Here is a 24,579-nt window from a genome sequence, read left to right on the forward strand (position 1 = left end):
GTCACAACTCTCCCAAAAATCGGCGAAATCTTTAAAATGTCTACGTTTATCCCCTCTGTAACTCAGAAACCATTAAATTTACCATAATTATGCAAAATAACATTTATGTTCAGAATGTTACTCAGATTTCTTTTGTATAGAAAAAAACAATCTATGCTGAAACGCTTAGTTTTCGAAATATTTTTGAAAAAGTGAAATTTCGCACCTTCACCCCCTCCCCCCGACGCTCAAAATGGTGTAAATTTTTACCAAACAATAAAGGGATTGTATAGAGCAGTTTGGCGTTGGAGGGAAACTTTCACTTTGGATATTGAGGCTAGGCTATTTTTGAACTAATTGCACCTTTTACTTGATAGGGAAAAAATCAAACAAATGTTATTCAAGAATAATGATTCATTTTTAAAAGTACGGTACCTAAAAGTAATTTTAATGTACAGTTTGAATTTTTTGCAAAGTCATTACACAATTTATTGGTAAGCCAACTTAAAAAATAAATTCATGAAGTTTTGAGGATACATTCTTCAAGATATTGAGTAACTATCTCTTTTGAGAAATTCAATCCAATTAAAAAAATAACATAATTCGGGCGGTTAGTACCAGAACTAAAGTTGGAAGCACTACATTTGCAGTTTTTCTTTAGTTTTATGAAGAAAAATAAATATTTCGGGTCAAAAATGTGAAATAAATTGAAATGGATAATCATGCTACCTGGCAGGTTCTTGGAAGAACTGATTAAACCTCTTCATTGAATTACCATTTCATAGATGAAGAATAAGATGGCAGCTCATGTGAAAAAAGGAAGCAGCGCTTTGCGCTATGGGTTCAACTAGATAAATAATTATTGCTTCATAATTATTTCAATTTTAGAATTATCAAAAATATAATATGATTAGCCTACATAAATTAATAACTAAGACTAGATTACATCATTTGAATTAAAACCAAGCTTTAATAGAATCCTTTTTCCAAATAAATCTTGGAAACCTTCATCTCTATCTCAAATAAGACTGCCTATTTCTTAATATTTATTTTTTTTGGCTAACTATGTATCACAATTAAAGATATTCCCCAACAGAAAAATGATTTTTCATTAAAATTGAAGCATGTAATTCAAAACTACTTATTACATGACTTTTTGAAATATATTAGGACAAACTGAATCCAGTTTTATTGGATTTCAAATCTGTTTTCAATCATGTATTTGTTGTTCCTCTAGTAACAGTTAGTTCATTTACTTTCATCAAGACTACACTTTCAGCTCATTTTCTTGTCATTATTTAGATCTGTATCACGGATAGCGGAAAGTCAGGTCATGAATTTCAACGACTATTCCTTTAAAATTGTAGCCGAAGAAAGTTTCTGTTGCTTGGCCAGATTATTTTCTGTGTTGGTGCGCTCTATCTAGGCCACGGTAGAATCTGCTCGATGTTGTAGACTGAGAAAGAGGCTGGACAAGGATGGGAGATAGGTGGTGTAGTGAGTTAGAGAGAGAGGGAATTATGATGGGAGGTGGGTGGTAAAGTGAGTTGGAGTGAGAGAGGAGGTGACATTATGGCCAAAAGTGAAAGTGAAAGCGCAGTACTGCTGGCTGGCTAGCTGGCAAAGGTGAAATGGTTTTGAAAGTAACTTACCTTACCATCCACTTCCAACATATAACCGTACTTGAACTTGAATATTTCGTTATTCCAAACATTTTTAGGCTCAAGTCCATCCGGATGCAATATGCAGATCATTTTTATCGGCCTTCATTTTTGTTGCTCGTCCTTACCTCTCAATTTTCGGCCCTAACAATTTGAATGCTGTTTTATTTTTCATCCATTCGTTGCTGTCGTAGGTGTTTTGTTGAAATATATTTCTATGATTATTATTAATGAATAAATAGTAGAAAATAATTGGTTGTTACTGAAATAGAATTCAAACTTTGTTGAATTCATCTAAAGTGTTATTTATATTCTCAAGAAATAAACCATACAACAAAAAATTAGTAGTTACAAGATAAGTAAGGCATACAGAATAATATAGTTTCCCAATTAAATTCACTAGTATTCTTTTGCGTTTATTTAATATAATAATAGTAAGTAGGCTATAAGGGAAGTTAACTTGGTTTAGTCTGAATTTAAACTTCCCTTTTAATTATAGGAATGCTTACTGTGCTTCTTGTTTTAGATGTAATTTTTATTACAACTTGTCTCAATTTTCATTCTCGATATTATTCTCTTATGTGCATATCATTGAAACCGAAAGTGAATTATCTTTGTAAAATCAATGTATTTTTTATAATTTAATTGTATCCAAATACATCTATTCCTATTGCGTGGCATAAAACATTTTATTATAGAAATAATTCATTCTGAAATACCTCTGAGAGTTATCATTTTTCTGAAGTCCTATTCAATAAATGAATTCCCGTCATTTGTGTTTCAAAAGCCTACATTTACGCGTTGATTAGAATTAAGTTTTGTTACAGTGGGCTACATTTGAGGAATTCAACTTTTAGGAGACTAATCAGTGATGTCCATTTATATAATTATGGAAGTTTAATCTTGGAATAAGGATCACACCTTGAAATCAACATTATTCTTATTCTTGTTTTCACATTGTTCATCTCCCTGTTTGAGCTTTTGTTAAGATATGATTGATTAAGCATTGCATATTTCCTTCAATTGAGATAAAATCATCTCTACTAGCCTAGGTTCACATCGTTCACTATACGTCAATGAACTTCAGTATTGTGTATAAGAATTAATTTTAACATATATTCTTCATGAGTCATGAATTCCTCAATTTTATCTAGTATGCATTGCAATAATTTTGAAACATGCAATTATTCGATTTATAGTTCACATATGTGTCTACAGATCGTATTTATAAATTATTCTCTAGTTTCTACGCTCTTGTACATGCTTTGGCTGCCTAGCAATAGGAACCAAACAGAACAATTTCGGTGATAGAAAATGCTCTAAAATAACTTTCTTAAGATTTTTTTCATAAATGAGGCCCTTCATGTTGAAACGTAGTTATTATCAATAATAATCACTTTGCATCACTATCGCTATACAGAATATTCCATTTTTAATAATTCCCTTTAATTTGTTAGTTTCTTGTAGTATTTAAATGCCATTCAAAACTCTTAATATACGGAAGTGTTCTCTTTGTGTACCAATTCCCATACTTATGATTTTTCACTCTATCATCAATATACAGTATCATAATCAATTTTAAATGTACTGCAGTAACTTTGTTAACTGTACGTCGGTGATGCAGTGACAATCAAAAGTGTCTGAATCACAGTTCATAATGGATAAAGAAAATATTATCTTTAATTCTTTGTATGTTATTCCTAACTTGAAATAAATTTATTTTTCGCCCCACTTGGATGTAATGAGCTGGTTTTCGTGCGTGATATGGAGGCCGAAAATGATTTTTTTCTGACCAGGCCGGTAAAAGTCTTACGGCCCTAGGGCTGTAAAATAACCTTGAAGTCAGCTGATTCTGATTTGATGTGAACGTGTTTACAAAATGGTTTATGAAACGGAATCAGTTTATGCTTCTAGAATTGAATAAGTATTCTGCAATAAGATACTATCATTTTATTTGGATGAATAAAATACAGATAAGATATATATTATAAATTATTCAAATTCTATTTTCATAGTAGGATAGAAACTTCTAACCTAAACTTCCGAAGTCAACGACAACAAGCATTGTTGACGTTGACATTCAGATTGGCCAAATTTCAAGTGTGCTAAAACAGCTGATCAAAAAACTTTTCATTATTTGTTTTTATTATTCAAGAATCAAAACATTTATAATAATATCATCTTATTGTCACTTGGAAGAATAAAAAGTATAAACTCAACCTCTTACATAATTGAACATAATCTTTTAGGTTATTTACACAAATCAGAATAAAAAATAAAAATACTTGGACAATTTCCTGATATTCAGATTACCTCAGATTTGCTAGAGCTATGACCTTCCTGATTTGCTTTCGGAAGTGCCTAATAAACTATTATTCTCATATTTATATTGTTTATTTTCCTGTGTGGCGAAAAATAACGTTCTCACCATGGGCAAAAATGTTTTTTTTTGTCTCGGCCTACAGCCTCGGACTTGAAAACTGATTTCGAGCCGGAAAAGTCTCATTTTCGGCCCTAGGTGCGAAATATACTATTTCCTCTCAAATATTTCGATAGGGCTACTTGAATGTTCAATTATTACATAGAATTACTATATGAGGTCCACTTTATAATGGCAGTGGATAAAGATAGGAGAATAGCGATGCCGATTCTATGCATTAATTAATCATATTTCTACACTGTCAAAAACATAATTGGCATCGTTGTGGACCTAGAAAAGGATATTACCACCGGCTTTGTCGAATGATAGACAAGGATAGCAAAACCAAAGTTGAACAAATACTGTCATTATAACGTGCACCTCACTATAGTATCTTTTTTTATTTTATTTTAGACACGAATGGCTTTAGCCAGCCATTATCAAGCATTATCAAGTGTCAAAAAATTGAAAGTGTTTTGACACTTGATTGGCATAAACTATTCGTGTCTGAAATAAAATAATAAAGGGTACTAGTAATTCTTTTTTTTTGGTTTAGCAGCGGTGATGACATGAAGTAATAGATTTATATTGAAAGATGTTGCAACTCTGATGAGCCACTGAAACCGTTACAATTTTTATCTCCAACACTACACTACACATACGGGTTGCGCCAAAACAGATTAGCGTTTCAAGGTGTTCAGTATTTGAATTTTTGTATTCAATTTGGAAAGAAATCATTTTTATGGCAAAGAAATATAAAATCAACATTACATTGTTTAACTTGTTGTTTATCGGTTCACGAAAAGTTGTAGTGTGTAACTGTGTATGATGCTGCCCGAAATACAGTAACGCCTAATTTCTTTCTGTGGCTGTACCGAACAAGTTCATTGACCTTGAGATGTAGCAGGCGACGGGCAAGGCAGCACTCTAATTGCACTGTTATTTTGTGTTCCAATTTTTCCACCTACACTATCAATCACATCTAGAAAAACATTTGTTTGTCCTTGAAATTATCATTAATTCCCAGTGAATTTTAAAAAGGTTTCAAAACTTCTATACCATTTATACCGGAGTTTAACATGTCGGCTAGCCGGATAGTAAGCTTTTGTCATGGAGGAACGATATAGATTGGTTATTCTTTGCGTATGCGGGCTAGAACGCTATAAACTTGAAACGTTTTTGGGTCTAGCGGTAATAATGACACTGTGCTGCGTTGAATACAGAAGTAGAATTCTTAGAAAAATGAATTTCTTTAAAGTAATGATCGTGCATTGAATGTTTCCTTTCAGACATTTAGTAAAATTACGTGAATTACACATTTTTTTCAATTAGCACACCTCAAATCGTTATATTTATATGATATAATATTTATGTTTAATAATACGTTCATACAGAGGTATAATTATAAAAATATTTTTTACTGTAATACCAAGTGGGCCACTTATTTTATGCACTGTGGCATAACTAATGTTGTTAGTTTGATCGTTTTTCTTCGGACTCTACTAAAATAATTATAACTTCCCCATTTCTGTCATTCAACCAGCCTGGCACTAATTACTTGTAAATTCCTCTCTCACAAACTATGCACAGGTTTGTAACAAAGCTAAAAAATTGTCATTTTCAAGAATGATGCTTTTAATATCATCTGAGATGATGGATGTTTAAACAGTATGATTGTTTCATTACGTAAACATTTGTTTTCGTTTGCTATCGTTTAGTGACGCCGTTGTAATGTTTAGTGATGTGAACATTATTAACTATACAAAATCAGTACTGCATGAGATATGTAGTATCACAAATGTGATGCAGTTTTGTAGAGAACATAATTTTTGGATGCTGCTGATATTGTATTTGATGCATGATCTAATTATTTAAGGGAGCACTTGATTTTGAACTCCCAATAAATTTGTTTGAAATGAAAAATGTTCATTAATTCAAGGGCATCATAGTTCTAAAGTAGGCCTACAGTGTAGCCTACACACAGTTACACTGTGTTAACAAGTTAGCTCTAGAAGTGTAGAACCAACATACAGAAATGTTTTTTATTATGTAAAGGATTACAAAATCAAAACTTCAAAACTATACTGCCCTATTAGGTAGGAGTACCTATTCAAACAGAAGAATCTATTCAAACATCTCCAGTAATATTAAAAAAAAGCACATTGACACTCTCATAGATAATAAATATTGAAATAGGTATGGTACTGACTCGCTTATCAAAATTTGTATTTTTATTATTTTATTTTTATTGCAGTCAAATTTCCTAATAACTCTCTCAATGAATAAATCAAAAGGGAGAGAATGTATGAAAGTTCAACTCGATACAAATAGAATGCGGGGCAACTATTGCTAGACTACTATTCTTGTCTAGTCCAGTAATGTATTATAAGTATTGTTATTCATTTGTGTCTATGTTGCGTATACTGAAATGCTGTGTCTTCTATAAAGAGATTATTAAAGTTTTGTATTGTGGGAGTAATGGAAAACTATGTCTTTCAGTCAATCGTGTTTCTTTCGCATCTCTTGAATATTGTTTTCATGTTTCCAAGTATTACTATTTGTACAGGACTATTTTCTCGACTCTTCTCTTGACTTATTAAATGCATCATCTAGTTTCAAAATAGTTTTGACTTTTTTCATGAATATTCTTTATTTTTTTTTACAATGAAGCACAGATTGGGAGTGAAAAACTAAGAATACCTTGTACTATTTCTCTATCAAATTGAGGTAACATTAAAAGTCTAAATGAGGTTATGTCTTCTAGATTTCCAGAAAATTTTCTGTCCAAAAATATTCATACAAACCATTTTTTTGAATTTAGATGTTTCAAATACCAAAATAATAATAATTTATGACACTCAGTTATTTTTAATATGGAGAATATTCACTTATTAGAGAAATTTTTAAACACGACTTGAAATTATATTTTTCATTGGTAATTTGAAAATGCATTAATCTAGTTCAAATCAATAGTTTCTAAAATCTATAAATTTTACTATTTCTTTTTCACTTGCATTAATCATCCTATCTGGGTTATTCTTGTTATTGAAAATGTTTTCTCTCAAATGCAATCCGAACATGAAGTTTTCTTTTTCTTATCTACAAAGACATTCACTGACAGACTATCATTTCAGTCAAGACCCATTAAAAGATTTCACACCGTCATGAACGTAGACTCTCTAGTAGTAGGCATTCTACTAATCTCATAAGAATATTATAACAAAGCCTGTTCTATATCCCTATAAATGTTGTTCAACTTTGTAAAAAAAACTAAAAAAACGATTCATCAGCGGGGAATTCGATTAACGTAATTGGATTTATAGACTTTTAGTTAAAAATATAATTTTGTTCTTGAAGATTTCTATAATTTCTTACTTCAATATTAATTAAAAAGAAAAAAACAATTAATGCATGTTATAACTTGATGAATAAGTTTAATAATACAAAAATAGGATGTAATTAAATTTCATTATCAGGATTAAATTCGTATTAGATTTCTATTTTAATCTAAAAGGATACTTAAATTTTTTATTTCCTGATAAATAAGAGTAGCCCTCACCAAAAAGTTAATATAATTTCATTATATAATATCAATCAATTTCCCAGTAATTATCTAGTCAAGTGCTAATACTGTACAATATTAGTTGGTGAAGATACAAATATTCAAGAAGTATCACATAACTCGAATTGCAAAACATTGCAATTTGCTTCTAGCTATTGTTGAATACTTGCATTTAAAGTGAGTTAGCACAAAGCACAATAACACTCCCCAAAACTTGTACTTTCACATACAAGTCCAATTTGAAGTTCTGCAAGGAAATCTGTATAATGCACTAGGGAATATTATCAATCACTAATTTATTCTATCTGATTCTACATTATTTACTCGCATGAAAAAGCAGCAATAGCTGCTTTCAAATCATTTTTCTTTCAAATAAATAATGTCGAATGCATTTCAAAGAAACGTATACACAACAATATTAATTGTACGATTTGGGATAAATTGGGAATTTTTCCGTCACAGAGACAAATCTGTGTATGAGGAAGAGTTGTGAATATTAACATAGCTTGAAAATAGTAATGTTTGGAAATAATAAAATATTTACAAATAATCCCAAATCAATTCATTAGAAAAAATGTCAAAAGTTTGAAAAATATTACAATAGCTCATCTTTTACTAGAAATTCTATTGTAAATTTTCATGACTGATATCAATATAGATTTACATAATACTAACTTTATTCTCACAAGGAAAACTCAAACAATAATTACAGAAAATGTAAAAATGAAATAATATGTTGGCAATAGAAGTAAAAGTAAAATGAAAATTACTATATCGTACAGAACCTATTTCAAACTACAAACAGCCTCTATTAAAATACACTTCAAAATTAACAAAATAGCAAAAGTAGAGGAAAATTAGTATAACAGAAGAACAAAAATAAAAGAACAAAGTGGCTGTCTATTCAATAGTATATCTATTAATAAGAAAGATACTTACAGTATTACAATGGTCGAATTAACTTTTCTGGGAAAAATTGATGTTTCAAAATTTACTTATAGGTTATGAACACAGTTACAGGTTTTACAATTTTTGTATTTCTGCGGACGCCTAGTAAGATCGAAAATATAGCCTAACATTTTTAAATATTTAGTCCGATTGTTTTGTTGCAGGTGGTCCATCAGTGACTGGTGTTGATTGGTGGGACACGTGTTGCAACAAGTGTGTTGCTTGCGTCTTGTTGCAAGTGAAGAGGCAGAAGCAGAAGCAGCAGTTGCTCGCTTGCTGTTGCAATGAACTTCACGCCCTATGGGACGCCATTCACTGGCTCGCTTCCCGCTGGACATCAGTTCACAACCACCAAACTGGCGCATCAGGTATCAACGGTATTCATAATTATTGTTGTCATATGACATCAAATAACTCATTCATTATTAACTAACAGTCATCAATCATACAATATGATCGGGAGAAGACAACAGCTAGAGTCCAAAAAAGCCTCTCCGTAGCCTACGAGAATTCTAATTCTCGGTTGCACAAAAGCCGATTGAAATTTAATCATGATAAATGCTACGAGAGCCAATCATAGAAGCCTTCTTTTCTTAATAGCCATCTCTGATTGGTTCTCGTGGATTTAATCATGATTAAAATTTAATAGACTTTCGTGCAACCGGGCCTGAGAATATTTCTTTGAATCTCGTTAGGCACCCGAATTTTGACGAATAAGAGTTTCCAGAATAATAATTAGGTGATGTTTTCACTTAACAAAAATATCAGTCCGAACTTGAAAAGTAAAAAAATGAATTTTTATGGTTGAAGTGCATAAACTGATTAAATGCATAAATATTCTACTCAATTCACCATTAACTAACCAGTAATTTCGTAAATACAATGAAACTTGATTGAATTTAATTTGATGTTGTTTGTTGAAGATTGGAACGGCCGGCAACCAAGTGCTGGGCTTGATCAGCTTCGATGAGTCGGGCGTGACCTACCTGAGACCCGTCGACATGAATGGTGCTCTCACGCTCAACTTCCCCACAAACACTGCTAACAATGCAGGCACACAAAACCAGGTTAGTCAATTCCACATATCTACTAGTGGCTTAAAGCCAGTGTAGTCTACACTTACATAATGATTCATTCATAAAGCTTCATCATCAGAGAGACTACTCATTCATAATCAAACCGTTACAAGATTTCAGTTGAATTTAATATTATGTAAATAATAAAACTATCACTTACCGTGCGGAGCGTCTTCGGACATAACATCCATCTACTTCACTCTATCATGAGTGTCGAATAGGGTTTTTATGTCCGAAAGCGCTCCACATTTTTATGTGGAGTAATGTAGTTTTCACTAATATATACTCGAAATTTAGACTGTTAAATTGTTATAAAAGTGTTCAAAACTATTCATTAACTAGCGTATGGAAATTAAATATTCATTAACATTCGTAATGGAAAGTAAATTCAATTAATGGTAGACTCGCTCTCAATCCACTGGAACTCCTTGTTATCGCTAAATGTATCAATTGATTGTTATAGAGGTTTATCAAGCTAAATTCATTTATCCACGTTCAGTCGTGATTTATTGATGTTCGTATCAGGAAACACTATAAAACAGTAATGAAGTAACGAAAGTAGGTAACTCATATTCATATAATGGTAAGAGTTCTGTATATTACTGTTATACTCAATTTTATTTGAATTTTGATTCAAGCTTTCATGAATACAGCTCTGAGTCAAAGTTTTACAGAAATATAACATATTTTATTAACTTAAAATAAACATAAATGCATATTACTCATCGGTTTGTAATGTAGAGGCGATTGAATTGAAACTTTTTGACCTGTGAAAGATAAGTTCTGAATAGGCTAATTGTTTTGTCCTCATTCATTGTATTAATGTGCTCAATAGTTTGTCTGTTCAATAATACTTTGATATTCAATTGGAATTATTTCTTAAATTTATTCTACTTTCAACTTTCTCAAGTCTGGATTCTAAAATGAAGTCAATGCATTATTGAATTCGTTATTTTGTTTTCTATTGAAACAAATTTAGGCAATCAATTGCTTTAATGGAATCTATTATTGTTGCAGAGATATAGAGCTCGTTCTTGAGGCATTAGTCAAAAATCAATTTCGTTCTATTTGCCGCATTGTTTAGTAAACTTCTAGAAAATAAACAACGAAAAAAGTTTGTAAAAACAATATTCTGTTTCTTTCTACTAGTTTATTTACTTGAACCTTCAGTTTCTATGCACATGAAATTATTGTCAATTGTGGAGTATGTTGATTTAAAGATAAATTACTGACTTGTTTTTCATTTGATCGTGGATCAATTCTTCAGTAGCCTACAATAGTAGAGATTAGTAGAGATACTGTATTATACTACATTATACTGGTTCAGCATATCTTGGAAATGTTGAATCTACTCCAACAATTCTTATAATAATAATAATGTACATTATATTCGTAAAATGAATATTCTTCGACATAAATTCGGTCTAGGAAGAGTCTTGACGAACCTCTGTTTTTCCTATTATCTTTGTAGTAATCTGCATAATATTGTAATATGTTTGTACAATTTTTTTCTTCTTTTTCAATATTCCGTATTATTTGACAATAATTCGGGCTAGAAAAAACAAGACGAACCTCTTATATTGTATTTCTGTTTCACTGTATGTACTGAGTTTGTGGTTTGTTTGCGTTTCAGGTACAAGGTGAGGACGAGAATGGAACGGTGGACCACACGACACAGACACAGCAGGATGACCAGAACGGCCAACACAACAACAACAATAACAATGATGAGGACAACGGCCCCCCGCACACGGTGCAGATCCAGCACGGCATGCAGGCCGATGAAATGGTTAGTTGTTCGGTTCAAACAGAAGTTTCGATCACTACACTTGCGCGCGTTGGCACCACCACGGTCAGTTCAAACACTTATTCACAATCTCGGGTCTGTTGGGCGTTTGGCTGGTTCATTCATAAGACCATGAGATGTACGCATCTCCAAATCACCATCACATTCCATCGTTTCCTCTTCTCACTTCTTCGAGAAAGAAACTATTGACCTCTCTATGTACGACCTCGTTTGCTGTAGTCTTCTGTTTGTAATTGAGAAACTCTTATCGTATTGGCAGAATACTCCACTTTATGATTTTACATACAGTTCTGCAGTTTCGTTCAGACGTTCATTATCTCAAGTCTAAATCATAGGTGGTTTACTCATACCACTGGTTCTGTAGCTCCACTACAACTGAAACTGTATTCGTTTCAACACGATACTGCAGTCCTGTAAGCAAAATAATAAACTAGAATTTGACGATTCGATCAATGTTTCTCAATTACGGAAATCACATCCCTATCATCAATATGTATTCAAAAATGTTAATCTTTTGTCTGTTGTTCATTCATACTCATCTCTGTTCTATGTGTTTGAATATTGCCATTTAATATTTTTCTGTAGTCGATTCTCTGTTTTCATCATTCACTATTAGAGAGGTTATAGGATCAGCTGTGACCAGGAAAAGCGTGTATGAGTGGAGGGGGATGCTTCGTGCTCAGACTTACGCCAGCTCTTTGTAAAAATTGGTCAGTCAAACTTCCCTCTCCACATGCAGTTGCAAACTCTCATCGCGCCACTCACAGCTTAATCAATTCTTCTCTTACTATACTCACTTCTTGCGGAACTCTGTTCGAGACCAATACCTCGTTGTCTGGAGTCTTGTATATATATGCTTTTATGTATGGTTTATTATATTGTATATGGTTCATTCATACAAAGTTGTGCTCATCTCCATACTCGTTTCTGTGTCTATAAATTGTCATTTCTCGATGTGTCGGGATGTATGTAAGTAAATTAATTTAGTTGATTCATTTATTGTTATTATATCAAACTTCTAACCAAACTCTTTTTAGAAACTAAACCAAACTAAACTCCTGTTATAAATAAAAATATCAATCTCAGTACCCTTTTAAATTATTTCATCACAACATGCTTCGGACATTAATGCCATTTTCAAGAAATTTAAAAGGGTACTGAGATTGATATTTTTATTTATATTAAAAGTAGCCCTAAAGAAAAAAGACAATAAACTTGTGTTGTCCAGTGTAATGGTTTTGAGTGTTGCGTACAGCGGTGCGAATCGCAATGGCGGCGGGAGCGGCGAGAATATTTCTTAGCTGTGGTTAAATGGTAGGAATCGTCGTCGTCGCTATCATATTATCGCACTACTGTGCGCATGACTTTAATCAGTATGCTTCAAATTCTACCAAATCTATATTTGTTAATTTCTTCCAATATAGCATGAGATTTTTTCTAATATCAAGTACAGGTTATTAGTAGTTAGTTTTGAGAAGAATCTCTGTTTTTGTATCATGGGATTTATTTATGTTACTTTCATGTTATGCATGGCTTTATTTTCATTTTTCTGTTCAGTTTTAAAACAATATGTTGTAGCATTGATCATGGAATTTATTTACTTATTACTCAATCAATTCATTTGAATTCCTTGTGTAATAACATTAAGTAAATGCTAACTCATACAGTATCTCTAAAAGTTTGTACAAGTCAGAAATGTCGAATTTCCTACACGAACAATGTCCTTATAAAGGTTCATTAATTGATTAAAGCTGACATTATTTTTATGGTATTTGTGAAAAGACTAGTGATATGAATGTAGTTCCTAGAAACACACCATTACTATGAATCATTCAATTCTTAGAAATGACAAGTATTGCATTGTCTTGAATATCAAACATTACATTGCCTTGGAATATTGACTAATAGATTATTATTTTATTGTTCCAATCTATCACTTCTTAATAATATGTTCATATTATTTGCTATTGTCATAAAATTGAATCATATGAGTTTTCACTAGTAATTCTTTAAAAATTCTGTTTTTTGTGTTCCAACAAGATATTTTGTTATTACTCGTATATTGTATTACAAGCAGGAAATTCATTATGTATCTTTTACTTGATTGTATTGTTGTTGTTAAGAAATGTGTTGTATTTGTTTCTCAACTATAAATTCAAATTCAAATATTTTTATTCCTTTAAGTATTTACAGTGAAAGACTCAATATTACGGAATTCCTCCACAAAGACTAAACGTCTGCGTGTGGAGAAGAGTTCCATAGACAACACAAGCAGTCACAACATGAAATAATTATAATAGAAAAGATAAGCTTCAGAATAGAATAATGATAATAATGGATTAAATACAAATTCAAATAATAGTAAAATAAGAAATAATACTTTATTAAAAAATGAAAGATAACAAGAAAAACTAACTAAACTTAGGATTGATTTTATTTCTTGTGCAGGCTAAGAAATCCCAGGGAATGAAGGAGGCTATGATAAATGTTAGTGTTTCAACATAATTTTTATCCATTATAGATAATGTGTAAATAATTTATAGTATGGTTCAAAATTAATTTCTCACATCATTAGATAGGTGGAGAAACATTTACATTTTTTATTAGAATAAATGACGATATTCCAAATAACAGCAATCATAATAAAAGTGCATCTTGAGAGTGTTAATGTTGACTTAAAGTTTTGTTGAACACCACATCTATAAATTTTTTTACATCTGAAGATTTTGTGATGTTGAGTTTTCAAATGCGGTTTTGTGGCTGTGAAAGCAGTGGTTACAGAATAAAGAACATTTGCACATCAGCATACTTCAAAGTTTTGGAACATTTGTTTTGAGGTTTTACAATTGTATTCTTTTGTACTAATTAAACATCACTGTAACCTAAATATCATTCGAATTGCATTATCACAGTCATAAATCATAACTCAAGCCTAAATATTTTGAATTGAATCATCATAAGTGAAAATTGTTAATGTGATGAACGTAACCCTACTTCAAACAATTCAATCAACTGAATTTAGGTATAGGAGTTTTAGGCTAGCGCTTGTTTTTTCTTTCAATATTGTAATGAATATCACTAACGCCTACATAAGTCCAATTGAATTGCATTATCATATTGAATCATTGTATTGTTGTGATTGTAATGGTGTTTGTGTGTGACTTTTTTAGGTTTTGCCGGACGTGAAACCGATTTTGACAGAGACGGCAGTGGCGACCGCGGAGTCGGCGGGAACTACACAGGCCTACCCTGTGGCTGTGGTGGCCCAGATGCCCCCCGAACTCATCCTGCGAGGCGATGACCTCGAACAGGACAAGAACGGCCAGAAGGACAACAGCAAGGAGAGGAGAGGAGAAGGTAGCATTGTTATCCTTGTTGTCCAACATTAACATGTTCAGCCTTTCATTAATCTAGTAACCATTTTTCTTAATGTCAGCTTTTGTACCACCAAATTGAGTTGACACTCAATTCGAGTGTTAATAATTACTTTAACCTAAAATAATAAAAGAGTTTGTAATTAGGTTATCTTAACTCAGTTATTATTTCAACCTAAAATAATAACTGAGTTGATACAGTAACCTTACTGTAGGTACAAATGGAAGTTCCATTCTGAATACTCGCAAATATACTTGGTTCATGTGCCAAATATAGGTTAGGACATTTTCAGGGTGGAACATTAATTAATATTAGATAATAATCCATCTATCTATAGGTTAGGACATTTTCTGTAAATTAACAGACATTGTTCAACTGTAATTTTCTGACATTTTCAGAGTGAAATCATAATCTTTTGAATCTCTTTTTATTTTAAGATAAAATTGAGATAGTAATGAACATTCAACCCAATATGGAATGTAGCCGTCTTCTATTCAATGGATCGTGAATAACAAGGATGACTATTGCTTGGATCGGTTTTCGAGATTTTTTAAATGCTACTTTCAAAAGTATGATTAGAGGAAACATGTTCATAATACAGTCTCAAAACCGGCAATTTAATAAAAGTATGATCAGAAATTTATTTTGTATAATATTTCCCTTGATGTAAAGAAATAAAAATGTATTTATAATTTTGTCAATCGATACAATTATTTATTTGAAAAAACTTTACATGATCAGTACCCAGGTTTCATGGTAAAACCTGGGTTGAAAAAGGTTTCAAAGCTGGAAATGTTGCATGTTTTGGCATTAAAGTTCTTACATGATATCAATCATGTTGTGTTTTTAAATATATGGCCTGGTTTGAATTAGTCAAAGGGGTTTACCATGAAGTCTGTGTACCTACTAATTATGTTGAGTGTTTTCAAATAATATAGAGGTATTGATGAAATCAATCTCTTCTCTCCAATTGAAATATCAACAACAGGTGTGTTGTTTTATAGACATACGACTGAGAATGTAGGGTAATAATTATTATTAAATGTCGTCCAAAGAAATATAATTGCATTCAAAATAAATTTCAAATAGGATATGATCATTTCAAAATGTTTTATTAAGATTCGAATTTGGATGAAAAATAGTCTAAGCACAAAAAAATATTAAACGAAAATCCAAATTAAATTATGTAATTAGTTTGGCTTTTTGTTTAATAATAATTATTCATTTATTATCATTTGAATAAATGCAATTTCTCAATAATTTCCATAAGCACAAATGTTTCTTTTCATGCCACTGATAATGATCGACGGTGAGAGTTACATCGTATCACCTTGAGAAATATATTGGAAGAAATGAGAATATTAATGAAAATTAAGATGATAAAACTGTATTAATATGTGAATCGACGTGTGCCCTAATATTTTCAATTCAATTTATTTCACCAAAACACAAAAACAGTGCAAAGATGTGACAATCAGAAAAAAACAATAATTATTATTCTAAATATCTATATCATCTATCTGTAAAATACGGCTTGAGGTGAAGAACTACTGGCATAAGTGAAACTCTTGTTCGCCAGAAGGAGTAGAGACTTAACTGTTTCTAAATCTTAAGCTAATAATTTAAAATGGAATCTTTTTATTCAAACAATGGTAAGTATATTTAGAATAAATGCTATTAATTGTGAATTAATCCTGACAATAATGAATAGTTTTAAAAGCCGAAAAAATTTTGAACTCATGAAATATTAAGATGGAAGAAGTAATAGTTGTGAAGTATCCAGTTTTTAATATTTATTGGAACAAACTTAATAGGTACACCGATGAGCTTGTTCGGGATGCAGTTTACAATCTTTGGAGCGATGTATACCAGCTGCTTACGAATAACCGTTAAATTTGAATCATAAGTAACATCATATCTATGAAAATGAACTTCTATGTTTATTGAAATATTTAAATATATAGTGGTACTGATGAAATCGATGTCTTTTTCTTTTAGACGTGTCACTGATAATCGGTGGCGAGAACTACAACATTTCGTCGTGGCAGTCGCTGGCATCGAGCAATCAGTCGGTGGCCGACTACCTGAGCCGCATGCCGGCCAACACGCTGCCTCTGTCGCTGCACCACTTCCTCAAGTTCTCGGCCGACACCATCAAGCGGGAGGCCACCGTCGAGTCGTCGCCGCTGCAGGCCGACGCCGACGCCCACGACGCAGCCACCTCCACTGATGCCGGCGCCAGTCACGACGCCACTAACGACGCCGAAATCGATCCTCAGGTAAGTCACCACACACTATTTCATCAGTTTTAAGGTTTTCATTTCATATAATAATTGAATAGATAAAATAATTGCATAGCGATTAAGATTCCACAGGGATACTCGATATTTTTTAATTCAATAAACTAAAGTCTGTTCATCGTTCATCGAAAGAAGAGCCACAATAACATTGAGCTTGCCTTTTGTGTGATTTATAATTTTTCAATTTATTTTCATATTAAGCTGCGTACAGACTTGGGCGCCAAGAACACGTGCATTTCACTTTTCATCAGCTGATGCTACGCTTATTATACCTTACTGTTTCTGTACAAATACAGTACAAAGTGAAGTTGCAAAGTCTGTATACAGCTTTACATTACATGATTCTACTACTTTCTCAGAACAACGAGTGAGAATGAATGAACAGCAAAACCGATTCACAGTAGCCACCTTCTCATTCCACATCCCTTCAAGGTTTCTTCACATTACGCTATGCTACGCTGAAATACGTCTTCGGAAGACGAAAAGCCGTCCTATATCCCAACATTGAAAGCTTCATCAGCGTTCACATCCCGTCCACATCAGCGTAGCGTAGCTTTCAATGTTGGGAGATAGGACGGCTACGTCTTCCGAAGACGTATTTAAGCGCAGCGTAGCGTAATGTGAAGAGACCTTAACATATTTGTCATAGACAGGACTGAATAATCACAGTAAAGTATGTGATTTAGTAGATTCTGAATGAATGACAGTATTGTGAACTGGTATTAAAAAGTCCAGCAAATTTATTATAATCTAAATTTGTAGTTGTGTAAGTTTAAAAGTGATGACTCATTTCTGCTCTTATATTCTCTGAATAGAACAATTTGAACAAAATGTGTGGATGAAAGCATCGTGAATTGCTATTAAGAAGTCTCAGTTTTATACTCTGAATAAAACAAGTTGAAACTTGGAAAAAATAAATATCCGTGTTGCCAAGTTAAGAGAAATTTCAATTTTTCATGCATGCCCATATGACTGGATATGTATTCAAATTGACAACTCTGCATCAACTGTGTTGTCGAATCGAATATAACCTTGAATATTCTTGAATAGCTCCAGTCATAGGAGCTTGCATGAAAAGATTGAAATATTGCAATTTTTCACAATTTGGCAAAACTGATATTTTGTCTCGAGTCTCAACTTGTTTTATTCATAGTATAAAACTGAGACTTGTATTAATAACAGTTCATAATGCTTTCATTCACACTGAATCACTTACTGTGATTAGTCAATTCAGTTTGTGACGAAGATGTTTGTTGGCTACTGTGAATCAGTCTTGCAGCTTTTAACATTTTGTCTCTCGGCTCTTAGAACCGACTTTATTCTTTCTCTTTTAGAGAGAGATGATAATAAGGAATAACGATTGAATGACAGTAACTACGAATACTATATATGATTTTTATGCTCCTACGATCTGTTTTTTTCCTTGTGTATTGTTCTTTATTTAAAAAATCAGATCATAGACAATTAATGAACATTCATAAAAGATTTTATAACCTATTAGACCCGTGCTAAGACTATCAAATATTTGATGGTTATAAAGCTGGATTTTCACACACCAGTGACAGTGAAAGTGATCGGTACATTGCAAATATTATTCCTATAAGTTCAAATGGGATTATTCAATGTCGCTAGATCGGAACAATTCAAGTTATATTTTCACTGTGCCGTTCACTTTTACTATCACTGGTGTATAGGAATCCATCTTGACGATAAAATGGCCTCGTCATCTGCTTCAGGTAATTATTGTAGCTCTCCAAGAGCTACATTTATTTATTATCGCTCACCTCATCACACATTGACAAGTCATAGACTTATTTTGGGAAATAATATTCACATTGAAGACTTTAAATTGGCAGAACTATGAGGAGAAAATGGTTACATAATAGAACCGCCAGTCACTAGATAAGTGCGCTTACTTTATGAAATCACGCTTCAATCAACGAGTACGTGAAAATTAACCGGTTCCAGTAGATTCTATTCTATATTTTAGTGCCTTTTTTCTGAAAAATATAGTCTATTGGACAAAAATAATTATGATATTCCTATAAATCCACAGTTTTTATTAAATTCAAGTAAATTGCTGACAAATTGATAACGAAAGAAGAAATTTACTAGTTGTGAGAGGAATGTCTGCAGCACTTACAACTTCAATCGAAGAAATGTTAAATATATTTTTGAAAACTTCAATCAATGTAACAATTTTATGAATCTTTTGATTTTATCATGGAACTTTATTCTATTATCTTCAATCTAATGTATTATACGAATCATAACCTGAGTTCAATCCCAAGCATGATTTGTCTCGTTGTCATTATTATTTATCCCCTTGGAGTTGCCAATGTTGCTGAGTTTTTGTTAGATGTGCTTGTAAATATTGTAGTTTTAAAAAATCATGCTACTTATAATTTGTTGAGTGTTCGAATTTATGCTCATTTAATAAATTAATGATTAAACTCCTCGCACTTTGATGTTAGCATGATGAGTTCCCAATTTCCCTCTCCATGGCTTTTTTAATTTAATTTTTCTGCTAGATTTTCATTCATTAGTTTCAGGTGAATCTTTGGGTTGTGTGTATATATTTACATTATTGGTGTCAAGTTGAACAAATTCGTGCTTTTTCTAATATGCTAGAAGCGAATGCTAGTTGCTCAATTAATTCATTTTGATAAGAAAAAGGAGATTTTGACCCTGCTTCAAATAACAGTTATTATTATGGATGGTTGTTGGTTTTGAAGTACGGCTTATCATGCTTACTAATATCTCACGCACTCATATCATATATTTATATTAAAATCTTCTCTCACATTTTTTCGCTTTTGTAAAACACTAAAAGGGCCATTTAATTTTCTAAAACTTCATCGCATTTTCTCATTCATAAGCATTAATCAACTTTTTGTTCTATGAGTTCTCACAGGCACATATTCGTCCTTCCTCCTTATTTCTATTTCTAAATGAATATTTTCCATAAATTGAACTTAATTTGTACACATTCATTGTCTGTTTGGATTATAAACCTACGTGAGTTTTATAATGGACCTTTCACATGAATTATTACTGTTCAAGCAATTTACAAACACTGACCGTTAATAGGGTAAAAACTGTCACTAAAAAAGTTGAATTATTCGTGTTTATTTAAAATCGTCCATAGTTGTCAGATACCTTTTGAGTAGACAATTATTTTTGACTAGTTATCAAATGTTTATAATAAATTTCTCGATACTTGAGATGCATTTACTACTATTTTAGCGTCTACTGTACATGAATTATAAGCCAGATGCCATAGTAAACGAACTTAACGTAGGACCTGTTTTACATAAGTTGATCAGTCAGTTGATCAACTTTTGGGCATTAGGGTTGATTCCTAATTTTCATAAATTCGAATGCAGATGCCATAATTTTCCAATAATTTTTTTTTGCGTTGAGCAGAAACTAAAACCTGGGTCATCTTATGAGAGTGCTCATACATTGTTTGACGCTATGTCCATTATTACCAATAAACTGTCCTATAATTAGGACAAAATATAGGAATAATATATAGGAATAAACCAATAGGTTTATCACGGTTACTGTTTTGGTTCAACAAAACAAAAACTCACTGGAAAGCAGTCCTTAAGTGAACAATCCACTGGTATTAATATTGTACATAAACATCTGGTTAATTGAGGGTTGGACCACTGAATTAAATAACTGGAGATATATATCACATACTAAGGCATCAGTATTCTTCTAATTCTTCGAAACTGGGTTTTAATACATTGTACGTCCTTACCTTATTCAATTACTTATTCATATACAAATACAATCCACGAAGTTATTAGCGAAGTTCGACAGTATCAAGCACAAGCTTTTTTGGAAATCATCCTCAACGGGCAGCATAATTAAATTATACGAAACCTGGTCTGACCATAAAGCAAAGAAACCATGGAAGAGAGGAAGAGCCTTCTTCAGATATCTACAAAAGTGATATGAGAAGTTGAAGATGGGACACATCCACTCTAGGCAAAGGATGTTCATTAATACCAGAATAATTAAAAAAAAAACGTATTTTCAGTCATGACGAGAGTTTCGTAAACAATCCGGCCATAGACTAATACGCTCACAATATTTACTTGATATTAATCAGTTTAAAACTATGCCATTGATTGGATTAATACAAATAATACTAATATTATTTGTAATTTCAGTTGTTCCAATCCAAACCTGTGTATTTACTATCCTTATATCAATACATATTTGTCAGAAAACCCATGCAAAAAATCACCCTACGCTCACGCGCATCAAAGCTGCCTTAAAACATCATTGAACCGAAACTACCGATTGCGTTCGAACTAATCCTATGTACGACTCTCAACCCTAAATGAGAAAAATTTCTGCATTTTCTGTACTACAGTTCATTTCCATGATTCCTTTGTTTCTATGAGTCTGCAATAAATAAATTGTATAGTGAGATTCATGTTGTAAAGTCTGATAAACTCATAATAAATAAATAATAAGTCTTTATTCAATGACAACTACATTACGGGATAACAATAATAAAATATTGAATTCAACAAAAATGCGTAGTGTACAGTCAATGAATACAATACTGCTTGCTAAAGAATGAACTTTGTCTACAAACAGGTACATGTTTCATAATTGAAAACTTTAAATTATAAAGTTTGCTATTCTTGTCTGTCATTAGATAAAGCAGATAGCTTTATCCTTTTCTACCTCTTCATTAGTGCCAAATCACTAGTTGACTATGAAAAAAAATGATGAAATACAAAACTATTTCATCTTAATTGTGAAAATGTATTATTAAATCGTAAGAAAATATACTTTCCGAATGAAATATATTTCAGTTAGAGCTAATCATTATTAACAAGATTCAGAATTTAAATTGCATATTGCATTAGATATCTTATATAAAGGATGGGTGAAAAGTCCGAGAACTGCTTAATATCTCATACAAAAAGTTAATTTGACGGTGAGTGTGATTGGGGATCCTACTCGAATTGAAAATACTACTTTGCAATGAATGCAATGACTTTAAAAATCTGGTCCGCCATCTTGGATCCGTCATATTGAATGCAACTTCATTTTTTTCAAATAGGAAGGTGGTCATGCGATACATGATTTCGATACGGAATTTCAAGAAAAAATAAATTGCGAAAACCGCACATCGATATCTCAAACCGTTCAGAAGATATTCATATTATCAATCAGTATCATGAAAATCAGTAATGAAATACATGAGTAGTATTGATTAATAATGTGAATATCTTCTTAACGGTTTGAGATATCGATGTGCGGTTTTCACCATTTATTTTTTCTTGAAATTCCGTATCGAAATCATGTATCGCATGACCACATTCCTATTTTTAAAAAAATGAAGTTGCATTCAATATGACGGATCCAAGATGGCGGACCAGATTTTTAAAGTCATTGCAAAGTAGTATTTTTAATTCGAGTAGGATCCCCAATCACACCCACCGTCAAATTAACTTTTTTTGTGAGATATTAAGCCGTTCTCGGACTTTTCACCCACTCTGTATAAGGTGATGGTACCGGCGAATCGACGACTCTGTAGTCCTATCTCTCCCACTAACTTATAACGTATATCTTACTTTATTTAGAACGATGCCACACAAGAGTTTTCAGGCGTTTTACAGAAGTGTCGGCAGGGCAGGAAGCTCTCCGATTGGCTAATTCTCGATCAGCCAGCTTCCCGAATCAGTTGAATCCCGAACACCAACCAAATTAGCCAATCGGAGAGCTTTTTGCCCTGCTGACTCGTCTGAAAAACGCCTTCCAAAACGGTCGTGTGGCCTCGTCCTAACTGGAAGCTGAAGCAGATCTTAAATATTTTTACAATAGGCGGAGGCAGTGTTATCTCCAGATTTGGTTGAAGCTCAGTGAGGTGGATGGTAACCTATTATCTGGGCTTTGTGGTCAATGTATTTAGGGCTAGTGTACAGAAATAAGGCCTAGCCAGTGTTATCTCCAGCTATTGTTACAGCTCAGAGCTAGTTGGATGATTAACCTATGATATGTGCGTTGTAATTGGTGTATTTAGGACTAGTGTACAAAAGTTTTGGCCTGGTCAGTGTTATCTCTCCAGTTATTGCTAAAGCTCAGTGGGTTGGATCTGTTAACCTATGATGTGGGCGTTGTGGTTAGTGTATTTAGCGACTATTGAAAAAAATTAGGAGACCTTAGCAGTGTTATCTGCAGATTTGGTTGGAGCTAAGTTGGGTGGGTGATTAACCTATGATGTGGGCGATGTGGCAAGTGTATGTAGTGTGACTACTGTAGATGTATGGATGTATGATGTGGTGTGGTGTGGTGTGCAGTCTCCGGCGGTGGCGTCGTCAGTGGTGGACTACCTGAGCCGGATGCCGGCGGGTGCCGCGGCCACACTGCCCTTCTCGCTGCACCACTTCCTCACGTTCCCGGCGGCGGCGGCCGAGGCGACGGCTACTCAGCATGTCGTCAAGCGGGAGCCGACTGGGGCCGCCGACAAGAGCCGCACCCCTGACCTCTCTGCCGGCGACCCCGTCGACGAACTTGACCCCCAGGTAACCTAACCTAACCACACCATCACGCGCTCCAACCAGCTGGCCCTCTAACCAGGGGTCATCTCGTTGTGCGCCAACTCTGCCCTTCTCTTTCTCTTTCCTCTTCAACTATGTCTCGCTTTCAACTAGATTAAACTAACGGGTGACATTCACTTCATCGAGATCTCAGTTTATGAGGAGTCACACTCGGTAGGCAACTCCAGTCCATCCAGTTTTCAGTTCGTCATGTTCCTGTTCCTTTCAAAAAGTTCAGTGGATACTGTATCATATATTCAATTAAGAAATTATCAAATAATATCAGCATATTGCCGTTTAAAAACAAAAACCCCAACCCCTAACCTAGCTTTAACTAACTTCTCCCTAACACAAATCGCCAACTAGTGTGCAACGGTGTACCTGAAAACTCAATACCGCCAAACTTGAGGAACTAAAGGGCTCAACTCCAACTCTCGTCCTAGTGCACTTGATGAACTGAGATCTTGATGAACTGAGACCCTCCCAAAATAATTATGCGGGCCATACGAGCAGCAACTTCTGTTTCCTATTTAGTTCAACTGTGATGATATCATTCACCTCTTAATTTTCCTCTTTCTTGTGTAGTAGTCCCGCTATGAACTAGGTTAAAATAACCATGGTTCTTGCATGGTTCGCATCTAAGAAAATAAGCTGATTAACATTTTCTTCTCTCATAAAATGCTGTCGTAATTTTAATGTAAATCATCCACATTTTCCTCTCATAACTTCCAGTCTGTCGAAAATTGTATTATTTCGTATATTTACTATAATCTACTTTTTAAATGTGCAATATTAGTTTTGTCATCTCAAGCTATCTAAACCTGAAATTTTTCAACGCTAATGTTAATTGTTGTTTGGTATTAATTGCAATTCTTATAAT

The 24,579-nt window shown here is 33.0% G+C and overlaps 1 protein-coding gene across 1 annotated transcript in view; it reads left to right on the forward strand.

Moving 5' to 3' along the window:
* LOC111044318 overlaps positions 1-24,579 on the forward strand; it is a 43,370-nt gene that overhangs the window by 2,406 nt on the left and 16,385 nt on the right. Inside the window, exons 3-8 of the mRNA XM_039435158.1 lie at positions 8,734-8,937; positions 9,493-9,675; positions 11,279-11,497; positions 14,623-14,809; positions 16,826-17,106; positions 23,460-23,684. Coding sequence (XP_039291092.1) covers positions 8,854-8,937; positions 9,493-9,675; positions 11,279-11,497; positions 14,623-14,809; positions 16,826-17,106; positions 23,460-23,684 — 1,179 coding nt within the window. The 5' untranslated portion in view covers positions 8,734-8,853. The remainder of the gene's footprint in view (positions 1-8,733; positions 8,938-9,492; positions 9,676-11,278; positions 11,498-14,622; positions 14,810-16,825; positions 17,107-23,459; positions 23,685-24,579) is intronic.

The sequence above is a fragment of the Nilaparvata lugens genome, chromosome 8 (genome assembly GCF_014356525.2).
Source record: "Nilaparvata lugens isolate BPH chromosome 8, ASM1435652v1, whole genome shotgun sequence".
Classification (NCBI taxonomy): Eukaryota; Metazoa; Arthropoda; class Insecta; order Hemiptera; family Delphacidae; genus Nilaparvata; species Nilaparvata lugens.